General features: G+C 36.9%; 1 protein-coding gene across 1 annotated transcript in view; it reads right to left on the minus strand.

Annotated features, from left to right (window-relative positions):
• The window catches only part of CD96 (CD96 molecule), a 108,684-nt gene extending 90,751 nt beyond the window's left edge, over positions 1-17,933 (minus strand). The window contains 2 exon segments of the mRNA XM_065539216.2: positions 14,682-15,038; positions 17,760-17,933. Coding sequence (XP_065395288.1) covers positions 14,682-15,038; positions 17,760-17,820 — 418 coding nt within the window. The 5' untranslated portion in view covers positions 17,821-17,933.
• Between the last annotated feature and the right edge of the window lie 1,143 nt (positions 17,934-19,076).

Raw genomic sequence — 19,076 nt, forward strand, 5'->3', positions numbered from 1 at the left:
TTTTTAATGGCATGTTTCTCAGTTTATAAATTTTATATCTAGCCTTTAGATCTTTGTTATATTTTAATCTCTTATCAATATCATCTAGCTTCTTCACTGGTAACTCTTTCCTCCTCCTTTTCCTAATTAAAACCAGATCCCCACAGCATTTCTTGCACTCTAATTCCTCAAGTTCTGGAGGTGGGATCAGTGTTTTCTTTGCTCTCCACTGCTCTTTCCAAATAGTACTCCAAGCCCATAATTGAAAAAAAGAACCCTGTCCCATAAGGGGGAAAAAATCACTTAGCTATCACAGCACTTCCAGATGGAGTTGTTTGTATACCATCTCTACTATCATTTTTTTTTGCCATATTTGCATATGATCATTACTACTATTTAATTTTATTCTTAAATTATTGTAATTGTTTTACATATATATATATTTCTTTAAAATATACTGAATATCTCTGAAGTCCATGCCATCCAAATGTTAGTTATATTTTAATAAACATCAATCAAATACATAAGTATTATATTTCTGTAAACTTTGTCCCGAATCTGGGAAGCTGGCAGTATAAGTCGCATTACTTTTTGAATATACCAGAAACTCTCTATAAAAACAAAGAAGATAAATAGAGTAACGAAACTAAAACTACATAGACCATATCTACAAGAACACTAAATAATAACACATCCCTCTTAATTAGTGGGGAAAAATCCACTGAACCACTGTGTTATCAGCAACTGTGCAGAAAGAAACAGAGGAAGGTCAACTGGGCTTGTGATGGATCTTAGAACTAGAGAACCCACACCACCTCCCTCTGTCTAGTAACAGGTAATCACTGGAAAGACAGGTAGATTAATCCAAGAATACAAGAATAGTAGCTGAAATGGAGAAGAGAGTTTGCAGACACCAAATCACCAGTGTCTTCAAGAAAAATAAGAAAAAGGTTGTCAGTGCTGGAGCAGAAAGGACTTCTCAGGACACATGCCACGGGGAGAAAAAACTGCTGGACATAGAATCCAATAAAACAGGACAGGTCCAATAAGAGAAATCAAAGAGGCAATTTAGGTAAACGTGAGGGATAGAAGCAAAGGAAATATACTCAGAAAGTACAATGGTAAAAAACTCATCTTTAAAATAACAGAAGAGGTGACTTTAGGGATACTGAACACTCTAGAAAAGCTAGCCTGGCTCACTCTTCTGTGATAAGAATGCATTTAACCTAAACATGAGTAACAGAAAGGGAATGAGATAGAACAACCTATAAAGATACCAGAAGCAAAAAGAGAGCAGAGAACAAAATAACGTTCCTACAACAACGAGAGCATATTATCAAGACATGACAACAAAGTAAATAAAAACTATAGCCAAATTATTCAAAATGAGCTAAAAGAAATAAAATGATGTAAATTGTGCACAATTTTGGAAAGTTCCCAATGAGTCCCATGGAAGAAAAAAGCTTACAAAGCATAGGTAACGAAATTCAAGAAAGGGTTAGAAATAATAATTTTTTAAAAAATCACTCCAGAAATTAAGACAAAATTAGAACAAAACCAGAAACATAGAAAAACAAAAGCTAATTCATTAAAGTTCATTTTCAAAATAGAATGAGGGAGATTTTGAAATAAATAAAGCAATATGTAATTATAAAAAAAGAAAAAACTAATAAAAGAGATTCAAAGGAAATGATATGCAAAGAAGATGAAAATATATGTACAATAGAAAACGTTAAAGAAAAAAGATGAAAGCAATGGAACAGAACAAATATTAAAAACTATAATTCAAGAAAAATATAATAAAATTTAAAATGACTAGAAAATGCACATTAAATGATTATACTGCAAAATTGGAAAATAGGCCCAGAATGGACAACTTTAAGTATGTTTGTATAAAAGTATTGAGCAAAGTCAAACATGGGGAAAGAAAATCTGATTGTTATTAGCTTTTTGATAGCAGTCCTATGCCAGAAAACAGTAGAGTAACATAGTTAATCTACTCAGGAAAGAAAATGTGAGCCAAAGATTTTATATTCAGCAAAATTAAATTTTTAAAATAAAGACTACAGAAAAATGTTAGAGTTATGCAAGAACTCAGAGAATATTGCTGCTATGAGCATTTCCTGAGGATTCTCCAACAGAATACATTTCAGACTGGAGATACATTTACATAAAGGTTAGTAAATGTTGATTATGTATTTATCTTTAGCACTAAGAACATGTAATTGTTATAACAAAGGGAATAGTAATGAATATATGTTTTTAAATAAAGATACGCTATAAATATCAAAATGTGGGGTGTAGGAATGAAGGACTTCTGGTTATGGGGGCATAAGAAGGTCAGTAAAAACAGACAAGTACAAAACTGGGGAAATGTGTTTAAAAAAACAACAACAATTTTAGGACCTTGGAAATTGACTAAAGGTAGTCATTAAATTGCAAAGCATTTCTTACTGAAAAATCACTAGAGCTTTAGTAAAAACAGCAGGAGACTTCAATCTTTTTGCCTCGGCTCCATCCATTCCCTTCTCCAACTTGGTCATTAAGAAATGTAGTTTCAGCCACATGGAGCTGGTCGCAAAAACCACCAGCTTTTTTTCCACAATGGGCAGACTTAAATTAGGTCTAGGGGCAGAAACCTTTCACCTTTTCCCATAACAGGGGCAAACTTGGTAGGTGCCAAAAACCTGAAGCTTGGTTAGTTGGAGTTTGTATTCCCATTTGAGTGAGTGGCTGCCATGATTCGAATGCTTCTCCCCTCTGAAATTTGGTTGCCATTGTGGCAGTATTAGAAGGTGAAACCTTTGGGAGGTGATAGGGCAGAGCTCTCATGAGTGGCATTAATGTCATTATAAAAGGGCGAGTTGATTCACCTTTGTTTCTTGCCCTTCTGCCTTCCACCATGTGAGGATGTGGCATTTCTCCCCTCCAGAGGATTTAGCAAGTGGGACCTCACCAGATGTCAATGGCTTGATCTTGGACATTCTCAACCTCCAGAACTGTGAGTAAATAAACGTCTATCCTTTCTAAAGTATCAGTCTGTGGTATTCTGTTAGAGCAGCACAAAACAAAGACAGTGGTAGGCCAGAAGGACCTTTAGCATGGAGATCCTGGAAACTAGAGTCATGGAATGGCTAAGATAAGGGCTTCATAGATTGTACCCTCACTAGAAAACTGCACACTGAGTGGGGGAGACCCGAAAGAGCGTAGCAAAATGTAAAAGCCCAGGAAGTCTGAATAACTAGCTGTAACTTTGAATGCACTCCCTGATGGACGCATAAATCTATGTATAAAGAGTGGAAGCCTAATTGGTTTAAGGTGTTTGAGCATAACTTTTGCCAAAATCATTGCTGGACCAATAAAGAGGCTTTGCCAATGCAGGGGCAACTTCTTGTGAGCCAAATTTAAAAATTACTATTAGTATAAAAATCTGAGCAGAGAGATCAATGGCCTTGCACTGCAAAGGAGACATTCAATTTAAGCACAGAGAAGTTACTAAAATGAAACAAAATGAACCTAAATAAGACAGAATATAGAGTTGCAACATATATATATATATTCTATGCTCTGTCTATAAATATATATATATATATTTTTTAAATGTCCAGTTTTCAACAAAAACTTATGAGACATGGAGGAAGCAGGAATGTGTGACCCATAATCAGGAAAAAAGTAATTGCAGCTGAATCTGGGTGAACCTGGGTGTTGAATTTAAGAGACTTCAAAGAAGCTATTATTAGTCTACTCAAAGTATTAAAGCAAAATATGACAATGACTCAATAAATAGGAAATGTTAACAGAGAAATGGAAAACTATAAAATGAAGCAAATTTATATTTTAGAGTTGAAATATCAATAACAAAAATAAAAAATTTACTAGCTGTTCTCAATAGCAAATTTGAGATGAATGAATAAAAAATTAGTGTATTTGAACATTGTTCAATATAAATTATCTAATGTTAAGGGAGAAAAAGGATTGAAGGAAATGAAAACAGCTTCAGAGCCATATAGGACAGTATCAAGTATGCTAACATACATGAAACAGGAGTAATAGAAAAAGAAGTGAAAGAGTAGGGGGATGGATCAAATATTTGAAGAAAGAATGGCCAAAAACCTCACATATTTGATTATTTAAAAACTTTCTTAAAATTAATCTACATATCCAAGAACTTTAACAAAACTCGAATAGGACAAACTCAAAGAGACACCCATGTAGATACATCATAATCAAACTTCTGAAAGCCAAAAAGAAAGAGTAAATTATAAAAGTAGAATTGAAAGGAGCAAAAACCAACCAACCAACCAAACAAACAAAAACAAAAGCTCACCCCATTCAGCAGACTAATAATATAACTAGTGGCTCATTTTAATCAGAAATAATGGAAGTCAAAATAGATATTCAAAATGCTAAAAGAAAGAGAAACAATCCACTCTGAAATCTATATCCAGTGAAATTATCCTTTAAAATTAAAAATGAAAAAATCTGAAAGAATTCATTGCAAGTAGATTTGTCTTACATGAAATACTAAAGTTCTTCAGGCTGAAAAGAAATGACAACAAACAGTAACTCCAAATCATGGGATAAAATAAAGAGCACAACAAATGGTGAATACATGAGTAAATATGAAAAATTCTATGTGTAGTCTTTATATGTGAGTAAATAAAAACCATACATATATTTATTTTTCTTTTCTCTTAATTTCATTAAAGAACATGAAATTCTTTAAATCAGGGGTCCTTAGCCCCTGGGCCATGGACTGGTACTGGTCTGTGGCCTGTTAACGAACCAGGCCACACAGCAGGGGGTGAGCAGTGTGTGAGTAAGCAAAGCTTCATCCATATTTACAGCTACTCCCTGTCACTCACATTACCACCTGAGATCTGTGTCCTATCAAATCAGTGGCCGCATTAGGTTTTCACAGGAATGTGAACTCTATTGTGAATTGCACATGTGAGGGATCTGGGTTGTGTGCTCCTTATAAGAACCTAGTGCCTGATGATCTGTTGCTGTTTACCATCACCCCCAGACGGGACCATCTAGTTGCAGGAAGACAAGCTCAGGTCTCCCACTGATTCTACATTATGGTGAGTGGTATAATTATTTAATTATATATTACAATGTAACAATAATAGAAATAAAGTGCACAATAAATGTAATACGCTTGAATCATCCCCAAACCACCCCCCTCCACCTCAGTCTGTGGAAGTTGTCTTCCATGCTGGTCCCTAGCGTCAAAAAGTTGGGTACTGCTGCTTTAAATCCTTAATTTGACACTGAACTGTTGAGTTTAATACATATATTATTATATATGTGCACTTTATAGTTTGATATAGATGCAGTATATTTAAAATAATAATACAAAGTGGTTTAGAGGAGATATGGTGGAGCAAGTTGCAAAAAAAGAAAATAAGAGAAAAATAGACATAAGAATAGACACACAAATGCTTCTGACTTTGGAGTTAACCAACAAAGATTTAAAAGAACTCTTTTTCACATACTCAAGAAAACAGAGAAGAAAGGGAGGAAGTAGATCAAAAGGTGGACAAATTTATCAAAAATTAAAAATCTATCAAATGTGATCAATAACTTACAAATACAATATCAGAAATTAAGAACTAATTTGATGGGGTAAAAACTTATTGGACATCATAGAGATAGAGTTCATGATTGGAAGACAGGTCAATACCTAACTCAGTCACAGAAGGGGAAAAGAAGTAGAAAATATAGAAGAAGGCATTAGAGATATATAAAAATGTGGATTTAGGTGTTTTTATTTTGCTCCAGAAAACTAACATTACAAATTTAAATGCTCATAAAAGAAAGAATGCAAGTATCAGAAATCATGAGTGAATTCTTATATAATTTGGAAATGAAGAAACTTTTCTTGACCAAAACTTAAAATCAGGACCAATAAAGGAAAAGAGTAATAGATTTTATTTCATAAAAATAAGAAATATGCTGCATTGCAAACAATATGAGAAAGTAAGAATAAGTGACAAACTGGGAAAATATTTGCAACTTATATGACACAGGACTAATAGGTTTTATATATGGGACATTTTCAGTAGAATAAGAATAATAACCATAATGAATTGAAATTCACCAGTATGTTTAAGTTCATATGAATTCATGATACTTAACATAAAATACTTATGGGTCACTTTTTAAAAATACTAGTGAACCAACTCATTTGAAAACTCATGATTAAAGGGAAAGAATCAAGTATCTAGTCTGCTTTTCTGATACAAACTATATATCAAATAATAAGTTGATGACAGGAAGTTTTTCTTTATAGAAATACTTAAGCTAATAAATTAAGGAATGATAGAATATCACTAGCTGGCAAATCATAATGATTTAATGAATGCAGGGAATGCTCATCAGGGGCTCTTAACATCATGTAACAGAATTATGTGCTCTGATGTAACTATACATCATCTATCATGTAGTCTTGCCAAAAAACAAAAAGAAAACCTTAATGTGATCAAGTCTCTATCAAGAATGTAAGATAACTTAGAGTCTACAAGGCTAACTATAAGGTGAAAACATAGAGATACTATGGGACTATAAGAGCAAAATCCAGGCTGGACAAATCATCAAATTTATTCAACAAATATATGGCAAAGGAAAAATAACAAATGTAATATAGCTTTCAGATTAAAAGAGAATTTCCAAATAATCAAAATTTATCTAGTTTATCTGCATCCTAATTAAAAAAAACCCCAAATATAACATTATAAGGCTGATGGGATATTGAATAATATTAAATACTATTTTTTTTTTTTAGTTTTGGTGATGGATTATGTCTTTTCTTTAAAACAACATCTTTATCTTTTAAAGATTCATACTAAAATAAACAAGATGTCTTGCATTTTCTCCAAAGTAATCTTGGAAGGCAGCAGTTGATAAGTGTTTAAATAAAAGAGATTGGCAATGAGTTGATAATCGCTGAAGTTGTATGTTCAGTATGTGGGAGCTTATTCTATATACTTTTCATAATTATTCTATGTGATTTTTGTATATTGTTTAGAGTTTTCCACAATTAAAGCTTTCAACATTGTTTCATGAATCACCTAAAACCGTCTCCAGTATCGTCAATTATGCATAACACATTCTAAGAAAAACCAAACAATCCCTTTCTTCCTTGATCCACTGCTGTTATTCTCTAACTCAGAGGACATGAAACTTGGCCTGTGGGCCAAATCTGGCTTGTTGCCTGTTTCTGTAAATAAAGTTGAATTAGAACATAGTCAGGCCCATTCGTTTACATATTCTCTGTTTTTTATGCTACAGTGGCAGAGTGGAGTGGTTATGACAGAGACTTTATGGACCACAAAGCCTAAAATATTTAATATCTGGACTATTTCAGTCTGTTTTGCGATGCTGCAAAAGAATATCTGAGATTAGATAACTTATTTAAAAACATATTTATTTATTTATCTCAGTTCTCGAGGCTGGAAAGTCCAAGATCAAAACATTGGCAGGTTTGGTGTCTGGTTAGAGGCGAGTGTTCTCTTTCAAGATGGCACTTTGAATGCTGCATCCTCGGAGGGAGGAATGCTGCTCCCCACATGGCAAAAGAGCAGAAGAGCCACAGAGAGACAAGAGGGGGCTAAACACACATTTTTATATTGCCACAAATCTTATCCAGAAGAGTGGAGCCCTTATGGCCTAATCACCTCTTAAAGGGTCCTGGGTCTAATATCCAGAGTCTACAAAGTAACTTAAACAAATTTATAAGAAAAGAAACAACTCCATTAAAAAGTGGCCACAGGACATGAATCAACACTTCTCAGAAGAAGACATGTATGCAACCAACAAACATGAAAAAAAGCTTAACATTACTGATCATTAGAGAAATGCAAATCGAAACCACAACGAGATACCATCTCACACCACTCAGAATGGCTGTTATTAAAAAGTCAAGAAAGAACAGATGCTGGTGAGGTTGCTGAGAAAAAGGAATGCTTTTACACTGCTGGTGGGAGTGTAAATTAGTTCAACCATTGTGGAAGACAGTATGGCCATTCTTCAAAGACCTAGAGGCAGAAATACCATTTGACCCAGCAATCCCATTTCTGGGTATATACCCAAAGGAATATAAATCATTCTGTTATAAATCATTCTGACCCATGACGGGGAACAACACACACTGGGGCCTGTCGGAAGATGTGGTGGGGTGAAGGAGAGCATCAGGAAGAATAGCTAATGGATGGTGGGCTTAATACTTAGGTGATGGGATGATCTGTGCAGCAATGAAAGCACCTAGGTTATGTCAGGTTTGGAGCTGCAAAAGATTGTAATCTACATAATAACAGTTTCAAAGATAACGGAGTGTGATTGGGACATCAGAGCAGAAGTTGACAAACTTTTTCTCTGAAGGGTCATGCTGTGCTTTGAATATTTGTCCCCTCCAATATCATTTTGAAATTTAATTGTCATTGTAACAGTATTAAGAGATGAGACCTTCTTTTTTTTCAAATTTTATTTTAAGTTCAGGGGTACCTGAGCAGGATGTGCAGGTTTGTTACATAGGTAAATGTGTGCCATAAAAAAGAAGGTCTCATCTCTTAATACTGTTACAATGACAATTAAATTTCAAAATGATATTGGAGGGGACAAATATTCAAAGCACAGCATGACCCTTCAGAGAAAAAGTTTGTCAACTTCTGCTCTGATGTCCCAATCACACTCCATTATCTTTGAAACTGTTATTATGTAGATTGCAATCTTTTGCAGCTCCAAACCTGACATAACCTAGGTGCTTTCAGTGACCATGCAGATGACTTCTCCAATATCTGGACTCTCAGTTCTTCCCGCTGTCATCTTCATTAATTGTCTCCACTTAATTTTAGCCATCTACTCTCACAATCACATCTTGGATCTTGTTATCATGTAAAATTGCTCTATCTATAAAATCACAAATTCAAACCTACAAACATCTATTCTTCCAGCTTGTGCAACTAGTCCCATTTCAACTGTTCTCCAACCTCATTAGCTCTTTTAATGAGTTAATCACTCTACTTCTTTCCAAACTGTCAGCTTTATTTTTTCTTTATGTCTCTTATTATCAAGCTAAAGTTCTATAGTGCATTATGTCAATAATATTTTTGCTTATACCCCAAATCCTTTGCCCTTTTTTATCTTTTGGCAACAATCTAAAAGGGAATCCAAATGTGGCACTATATATTTTTAATGCCAGACTCAAGCAGCCAGTCACTGCTGGAGAAGGCCTGATGCAAATTGTTTTCACTACCATTTCATACCATACCCAAATGGATGTTCAACACAGACCAAAAATCCAAATGTGTTTAGTTAGTGAATTCATTTCGCTTCTATCCATAGCAGCTCTTTCAAACCTTTCTCAGTCTTCTTTTCTGAAGCTTCCTTCCTCTCTCCAGCTGAAGATGGTTTTGTTTCTATTTTAAAGAAATAGAGACAGCACCTCCCTCATTATATGCACTCATCTTATTTTCCCTCCCTCCTGTTACAATAAAAAAAGAAAACCTTTTTTTATTGTTTTTTTTTTGTATTTTTTATTGTATTTTTTTTTTTCAATATCAGGGTAGTCCTACTTGTGAGTATCATTGTCCCCATTTTCTTAGAAACCTTCATTTATTATTTTATCTTCCATACTGTGTATTTAACTACTCTTTTTAAACTAGATCCTGCCCATTAACTTTGAAGCACAGTCAAGTGTCTTTTATTAATTGAAACCGCCACCACCATCTCTACTGCAATATCAACAGAATCCCGCATTTGAACACCTCTACTCTTCCTGTTACTACTGGCAGATTTCTTGAAAGTCATATCAATGTGCTGTCCCCATTTCCTTGCCTCCCACTCATTCCTCTTCTCCCTCCAGCCTGACTTCCATTCCATAATGCCACTAAACAGTTACTGTTAGGTGATAAAAAAGTTCATGTTTTAATATACAATCGAATAACTATATTATCTTCTTAGAAACTTTATGATTGATGGCTATTCCTTTAACGTAATATGTTTCTAGGTTTTTGTGACCCAATTCACTCCTGATTTTACTTGTGCCTCTTTAATTGCTCTTCATTACCCTCTGAAGACTCATCTTTCTCCATCCGTCATCATGGACTCTGCTGAAGTGCCACATGACTTTTCTTGCTTGATTTTCTCTTCCTAGATGATTTCTTTCACTCCCAGAACTTTAGTTAGCACTTACACTCAGATGACTCACCAGTCTGTATCTTCAGCTTAAACTTCTCTCCTAGATCAGAAATTGTATATCCAGATATTTACCTAATATCTTCTGTATATCACAACTTCATGCCTAACTCAACATGTAGAAAATGAAATGCAAAATAATTTCTGCATAATCTGATCATATTCCAGTGTTCCCTAATACAATGTTCCCCTATTTTTTCTGTGTCACATATTGGAAATTAAAGCATCATCCTTGACACTGCTTTTTATTCCTCCCTTCACATAGGCAATCCACCACTGATCCTGTGGGGAGAATCTCCTACACAAGTTTCTAATCTAAACATTCCTCTCTTTCTAGTTCATTGCCACTGTACTTAATGGTACCAGCATCTCTCATGCAGCTTTCTGCTGTTGTCTTCTAACTGATCCACACTGTCCTCTCTGCCTTCTTCAATTCATTCTCCACACTTGAGCCACAAAGGTGCATTTTTGAAATGCAAAACAAAAAAAAAATCACACAAAACAACCACCTTTCAATTAGTTCCCACAGCTCTTAGGATGAAGACAAAACTCCTTAATTGGACTAATCAATCTTTCTAAACTTATCTTCAACTGTCTCACCTGTAATCCCTCTGCTCGAGCCATAATACCTTTTAAAATCTCCCCTGCCTACCCAGTTGCTGTAACTTCCTTTCACCATAGAGCCTTTGCATGTCCTGTTCTTTGTAAAGCTCTGTGTTCACTTGGTTAACTCCAGTTGAAGCAGCACTTCCAAAGGAAAGGAAAGGAGAGGGGAGGGGAGAGGAAGAGAGGGTAGAGGAGTGGAGAGGGAAATGAAAGGAAGGGGGAAAGGAAAGGACAAAGAAAAGGAAAGAGGAAAGAAAGTCTTTTCTGATTTTCCTATTATACCCTCTCATACACTGTCTACTTCCTCACTTCTGGAGCACTTCTCACTGTTGCAATTTGGTATTTGTTTGCTTGATGAATGTCAACTTCTTCCTATTGAATGTTGTGATTCATGAAGGCACAGTTATGCATATATGCCTACCCTGTGCCTGGTGCCCAGCACTGTAAGCACTCAAAAACACTTGTTGGATAAAGACTAAATACAGGAATTTAAGAAGAGCCAGCATTCAGGCTCAATACAAACTAGACAGGATAATAACATGCTTTAGACCAAGCTTATCAACATTATACAATCAAAATTTTATTGCTACTATTACTACAACTTCCAGGACCATGACTTCTTCAACCACTCTCACTGCTACTACTGCTTCCAATAACATTAAGGTCCCACCAAGGCATTCACTGTGAACTAGTAAATTAAAGCCATGTTATACTCTTATAACTGATCTTAATAACTCCAAATTTTAAAATGCACCAAAATCTTACAGTCTGAAGCATTATGGGATCCAGTAGCATTCAAATGAATGAAATCTAGATTATGACAATCCAAGGCTTAACTCAGAGAACTGCATTTCTTGGAGTGACTCAAAAGCTCCTAACCTAGGAGGAAACCCTGTCAAGTGAAAGTGGAAAAGAGGCAAACCCCACACTTCTTATTATATTTCCACTCTTGTCCACAGCCTCAGAGCACTGAGACACACACAGAGACAAAATATTGTGAAAAGAGAACAGAATCCTTTCACATCTAGGCCCTTGGGGAACATGGGAACAGGATTTAGACACACACTGTATTGTGAGCAGACATGAGAGAATGATTCAAACGGCAACGGAAAAGAAACAGGAAGAGATGATCAACCCAAACACCTCAAGTCCCTCAGCATTTTCAAATTAGGTTCTTATGCACCACTTCAATTTGCATTTGTTTATGTACTACATAAGTGTTTGCACTTCAGGTGTGTTTTGCTTACCCAACTAGCTTGTAAACTTAAAGATTGCACAGGGGCCTAAGAGGAAAACTGTATAAGTAAGAGGAGAAGAAGCAAGAGAAGATTGAAAGAGTAAAGGGTAAAAAGGAAATATGCTATTGGTTGTGAACTTGACAGAGCTCTCAGATGGCAATTGCCTCCTTTTAGTCAGCTGCCTACTCTGTAGCTCCACACCAGGCTAACATTTTTGGTCACTCTGTGGTGAAGGATTTGTTTCCCCCTTCTGTTTTGCTCTTTTCTATTTTACTCCCTTTGTACCCAGAAACACAATACCAGAACCATTTCTCTAACACTGAGGCCATTGCTTTTCATCTGATTCAGATGACAGCAGCAAAGTTACGGTCAGAAGACTGGAAATTTTCCAACCACAAAAAGTATAGATATGGTGTCTGCCTCTCCAGTGATCTGCAGTTTTTAGTAGCTACAAGCTTACCTCCTTTGGTTCTCTTTATTCTAAGAAATTCATTTTCTTTAAAGGCAACACCATTCTCCTTTCTGGATAATATACTATCTGTTCTCCATTGCTGTCTTCATTTTGTGGCATCACATATTCTATTTCCTATAAAAGTTACATCAATCCATGTTGCCAAGTCTCAATGAAGGAAACACTAAGTCCTCAGTGAGGCAAGAGTATTGTTCACTGGTTCAGGCAGAATGTACCAAAAAATCTATGTATGAAGCCAAGGTCAACGTGTACTTGTGCTAATATTACATGGCAAATGTCTTACTGGGTTCCAAATGAGGTCAATATATAAAGAGAAGAAGCAGGGCTCATATGTAATCAGAACTGAGAAACAGAATTTGCTCAATATAATTAATACTACTCTTAATTGAAAACTACCATTTGCCAAACTCTTATCCTTTAGCAGGAACTATACATTTAAGTGCATTACACAGATTATCTCATTTAATCATCAAGCTAGTGATACCTATAAAGAAAGTACTATAATTATCCATATTTGTTATGTAAAAAACTTGAAACAACTTGGGAATGATGAAATGTATAGTAAGTGATAGAGCCAATGTTCAAATACAGGCTACCTGAATCAAAGTATGTGTAGCTAAACAGTGTTCTACGTAGGTCTTCCATTTCTCTTTACTTCAATCCCACTCCACTCCATCCTTAATTGAACGAAGTGTGTGTGTAGTGTGCTTTCTGGAAAACAGCAAGGGAATTGGGCATTGTAAGATAGTAGTTGATAGGACCTTGGCCTATAGGTGGACTGTTCCAACAGCATATTTTTAGAGCAAGTAAATTATAAGACATGGAGAGGAGGTAATAAATCCATATCTGTTGCTTGTTCTGGGCAGCTCTATGTCCCCTTTAATATGATCTTCACGAGTTATTTTTTTTTTTTTTGTTATATTACCAGGTCACTTTGCCCTGAGACAGAACTAGTCCACTGCCAGTGCATTTTGCATTTGTTGGCTTTCACTTTCATTGTTTTCCATTAGCAGAAATGAAAATCATTTACTTTAGGGCCAGGTAATTTAGAGCAGGCATTATTATAATCATTTTCCAAATAGGCTCAGAGAATTTACACGATAGGCCCCAAGTCAAATTTATGTCTATTCAGAAAGGAGCTAGAACTTAAATCTAGGATTCCCGCTTCTAAATGCAGGCCTCCAGAGTATGTTGGTGTGAATGCTGCATGGCGAGCAGCCTCCTTTGCCCCTTTACCTGCCCTAGACTAAATGTTGTATACCCAGAACCACTTTCATAAATTCACCCACAAATCTTCCCTCACAGTGAATAGCACCACCATTCAGGTGTGCATGCCAGATACCCAGTTGTCACCTGCAACTTCTTTCTCTCCTTCACTCATACTGCCCTTATCTTATATTCACTCTATGATCATATCTGTTTTATGCCCAATGCACAAAATGTGCCCCTTTCCTTCTGTATCTACCTGAACTACCACTCTCTCTTTTCTGGGCTACTGAGATGGTCTCCTGAGTTGTCTCTACCTGCTTGTTCTTGTCCATCTTCACCTCATTTTCACGGGAAAGTCAGTATGATTTTTTTTTTAACAACACAAATACAATCAGCCTATAAATGTCATGCCATCCTTTTGTTGGAAATGCTTCTATGTCTTCTCATGGTTTTGAGATCAAAATAGAAACCTTTTAAAAGGGAATCTGACCAGGTCCAACATGATCTGGTCCTTACCTGCCTTATCCTTTAATCGCAGTACTGCTGTCCCGTTGGCATTTTCCCATTCCTTCAAACACTCCACAGAGCTTCATGCAAGCTCTTTTCTCTCTCTGGGATTATTCACAATTCCACTCTGCCTCAGCCCCACCCCCTAAATTGTGTTAATGTCTATTCATTCTTTAGACTTAAGCTATGGTGTTAATTTCTCAAGGACAATTTCAATGGCCTCTGTGATGTGCTCCTTCACAAGACTGTTACAGTCTTTATTATTGACGCTTATCACTGCTGCAAGGTTACACTTATTTGCTTAAATGCTGTGGTCACTTCCTGTCTCCCTTATCAGACAGTGGCTCTTTCTGCTCAGCCTTTGTATGCTGAGCACCATGCCTAACCCTGCTTTTCTTACAAGGTACATTTGTTGAATGAGAAGGGAGCTGAGTGAAAGCATGTGCTTCCATCCGTCTTCCAGTTATGCTTACCGTGTGTCTGAATGAGAAGGTTGTAGATTTTAGTCTGCATGCCCTCTGGATACAGAGTAAGCATACACTCGTACCTTCCACTGACGGAAGAAGACATATTCCTTAAGTGCAGAGTCCATTTTGACCCATTCTCAGGAGTTTGTGTGAAGGTCACCAGTGACTCACAGGGACTCCCATAGGCACAGTGGAAGCCGTATTGGGGATGATAAAGAGCAATCAGGTCTGCCTTATCGGTGACCTTGGACCATTGCATCTGCACCAAGAAGCCTTTCGCCTGTGTTTGGCAGGTCAGGTTGACATCAGAGCCAAGTGTAGCATAAATGTTTTCTTCTGTGTTGAATGGTTTTCCCCAAACTCCTGAAAAGGAAGAACGTGAGCTTTGAGTTTAAATAATTCACATAGAATGACTCTTAATTAAAAACCCTAGTCTCTTCAGTAAGGTGAGGGGAGAAACTGAGGAAATTTTTCCCTGACTGCTTTAGGAGTAGAGTAGAGCTTGTGTCTGACTCAGATAGAGACGCATGAGACAATATAAATGAGGAGGCATTTACGTAGACAAGCTAGAGGAAATTACTGACTTCTAAATATTTATCTATGTGTTGGTCTGACCAAAATATAATTGAAGGTTTCTAACTACCTGTGAATACAATCAAGCCTATTTGAAAATTGAAGCATACTAGCAGACAATTCTTCTTACGTTTAATATAATTGGCTTTTTGGGTTATAAAACAACAGCTGAATATAATACACACGTGATGCTTTCTGAAACTGCAAAAATAAATGATATGTGTATAGGAATTTATTTGAAAAATACATGTTTACAAGGGCCTTTCATATGTTATCTTGTTTAATCCCCCCCACACGCCGTAAGTGATGTTGTTAACCCTTTTTTATCAAGGAAGAAACTGGCGCACAGAGAGATGAAACAGGGTATGCTCACAGTCACACCTCCAGGCCTGGTGCAGTGGCTCACATCCCTAATCCCAGCACTTTGGGAGGCCGAGGCGGACAGAGCACGAGGTCAAGAGAACCAGACCATCCTGGCCAACATGGCGAAACCCCGTCTCTACTAAAAATACAAAAATTAGCTGGGCGTGGTGGCGCATGCCTGTAGCCCCAGCTACTTGGGAGGCTGAGGCAGGAGAATCACTTGAACCTGGGAGGCAGAGGTTGCAGTGAGCCAAGATCATGCCACTGCACTCCAGCCTGGCAACTGAGCGAGACTCCATCTCAAAAAACAAAAAACAAAACAAAACAAAAAAAGTCACACCTCCAGTAAAAGAATGAATTCAGTTACCGAGAGTTTGTGTCTTTCTATAACCCTCATAACTGTCGCAGTAAAACTCCAGCCAAGGAAGACAAAGAGACCTTTGGAGACCAAAAAGAACTTTATTTAATTTGGGCATCCAGGCCCACAGCAGACTCACGCCCAAAATGGCTGCTGACTCTGACAGAGAAAGCAGGCTTGTTTATATGTCATTTGAGGTGGGAAAACAAGGCAGGATACAGGTTTCAGGCAAAGACAGTAAATTATTTAACTCGTGACAATTCTGAGCAAACTTACGATTTAGCTATCTTGACCAGTCAACCTTAAAGCTGGACAGAGGTGGGGTGAGGTAAAACAGGAGTTACAGAAACATAGAGGGGGGTCTGGAGGCAGGCAATAAGCTTGGAAGGTTGAGGTAAGCTCGCAGCTGCAACTTGTTAGCAATGCTGGGAGGGGCTACTTAAATTTCTTAGCCTACGTATAACTTCTAAGTAACCTATACTTAATGTTAACTATTACCTATGTTATGTTTATTATTTTAAACTTTATTATTACTTATTTTATTTTATTTTCCTTCCACATAACCCCCAAACTGCCTCCCAAATTCAGTTGATTAGAGTAAGAAATTTCACTTTCAATATATAAGGATTGAAAGGACCTCATCTAACCTTAGGTAGAGGCTCCACTTAGTATCACCTCTAATTGATGGTCTGAAATACTAGACATAAGTAGAGTCTCTTTCCCATTAGCAGTCTGACCAAGTGATACAGGACACTTAAAATGTGGTAAGCATTGAGACTGTGACATGCCTTCAATAGTGTTGCCCTCAGTTTTAGAATTAACATGGAATCCTGCTACAGAAATGATATATATTATTGTGACAAGTACCACTGAAGCTCACAAAAGGAAAAGATAAAAAGACGACAAGCAACTGAGAAGAAACAAGGCTCTTAAAAGTAAAAAGTACTTGACAAATGGGAATTATCATACTTCTGTGGATGCAAAAGTTTGGTAGGCAGAGGTTAGTACAGTTTAATGTAACTTCTTGTGAGCTGTCCTTTGCCTGAAAATATGGCTCTGATCCTATCTACAGCATTATATTCCAAATCTCCTTTGATTTAGAGATTCTCCTTAATATTTTCATAGCTATATCTGAAAAGCACAGTTAATTCTTCAGACACTCAGGCTTACGATAATACTCTCATACTGTGGAATACAGAACTAATCTTCCTTCTATTTTTAAATAGGCCCATTAGGCTCTTGTTCCTACTGTCATAAGGATTCCACTTTGTCTCCCAGGTTCCTACCTACACATACCTCATTAAAATTCAACGTGCATTCAACTCCCAAAGACCTTAGTATTTGGAGGAGAAATACTTGTTATATCCAAAAGAAAAAGAGTACTTGAGAGAGAAAAAAGTGAAGCAAGGATCTCTGAGCGTTGACGGCTTTGTGATTTTTAATTTTTCCGCAGTTGTTTTGACTACCATTTGGAGAGCATTTCATTTCCAAGAAACACAATTTCCCAATTACTCCAGAGATCCTGTTAGAAAGGAAATGGGTGAAAATGCCTCAGAGCAGTGGCACAAACGACCCATTCCCTTCTTATTTTTAGTGTGCATTAATAATCATTTCTAGATTCTAGCATCTCTCCTATACCTGCCACTGAAATACGTAACTGAAACCCGTAGTAATGATTTGTCCTTTGGTGATCAATTTCAGCAGCAGTCACAAGGCATTTTAAATGAACAGAGGCCCCATCCGCCCCTAAAGTGGCCCATCCGACAAGAAGGGACAACTGGAAGTCTTACCCTTGACGAAATGTATCTGGATGATGTAATAGACAGCACAGTATTTCCATTTTTTCTCCATTGTCTTCTGAATACCTTACACCAGCATTTCCGTAATGATCACTTGATGATCAAAACAAGTCAATTGATGTTTTCAAGCAAACCCCAGCCACCCACTTCGTGCTAAAAAAACCCAAATCTACCGCACACGCCTGGGTCTGTTTATCACTTGGCAAGCCCCCAGGAAATGAAACGTAGACAGGAAAGTAATGTGGTTCAGGACTGAGTATAACCTTCAATAGAACAAGGTTGAAATTGTTCTCTGAAATCTGTATATCACCTTCTTTAAAAGACTTTTCAGTATCCAAAGAGTCTCTTATTCAGGATCTCTGTGTCAGTCAAGCAGCGTCTAAAATCTAAACAAAGGATATCACGCAGAGCAGTTGGCAATGTGCTTTTTATACATTTCTTTTCAAGAGCACAAAGTCATTTAACAAATGTGAGCTTGGTGTCTTTCATAATAGTTTTTCTGTTCAATCTTAAGATATGTTTTCTTTCCAGAATTGCCCTGGGGTGAAAGAACAAAGAATTAACACGTTTAATTTTAATAAAATCTGAAAAGTAACAGGGAATAGTGTCAGCTATCAAACCAACTGTTATTGTCTCTCCTCTTGCAGGGAAATGCACATTTCCTGGGAGTGGAGGAGCGAGGGCTACTTTTCTACCCTTCGTCTGGGAAGGTTGGAAGTCAGATAGGGAGGTCTCCCACCGGGTTGGCTGGAGGCCATTTTTGCTCACCACGGAAGAGCTTATCCGTGCCTAAGCCAAAGCAAGGCAGTAATAATCAGAATCCAAAGGCAGAGAATTCCCCCCTCAGTGAGCTATTAGGCTTATAACATCTGCCTAGTTACTTCTATTTACAGAGAACCGCAAACAAGTTTCAGGAAAGTGACCCCTTGGTAAAAATGTCTGGTTATTCGTAGAAGAACATGATGACTATTCCCTGTTATGATTCTCTGATTGATTTAATTGTATTAGTTTTTCAGCCTGAGATAAAATAGGCTGTCATCACCCTCCAACATTAAGAAAACAAGCATTAGGCTGAAGACTACCGTAAGTTTGATGGACAAAGAATAACTACAAATAAACATGTGTGTCTTCATACATACCGTATGCATGATTAAAATATACTGTGACCCTAATCTCATTACTAGGATATAGGTACCACCTAGGAAGACCAAAGACAAATGAAAAGGCCAATTGCAATCCTGAGATGGGAATTCTTTTCAGGTGAGGTGCAGATAATTTTGGTCAGGTTGTTATCATCTATACACCAAT

This window comes from Macaca fascicularis, chromosome 2, assembly GCF_037993035.2.
Source record: "Macaca fascicularis isolate 582-1 chromosome 2, T2T-MFA8v1.1".
NCBI classification, from domain to species: Eukaryota; Metazoa; Chordata; class Mammalia; order Primates; family Cercopithecidae; genus Macaca; species Macaca fascicularis.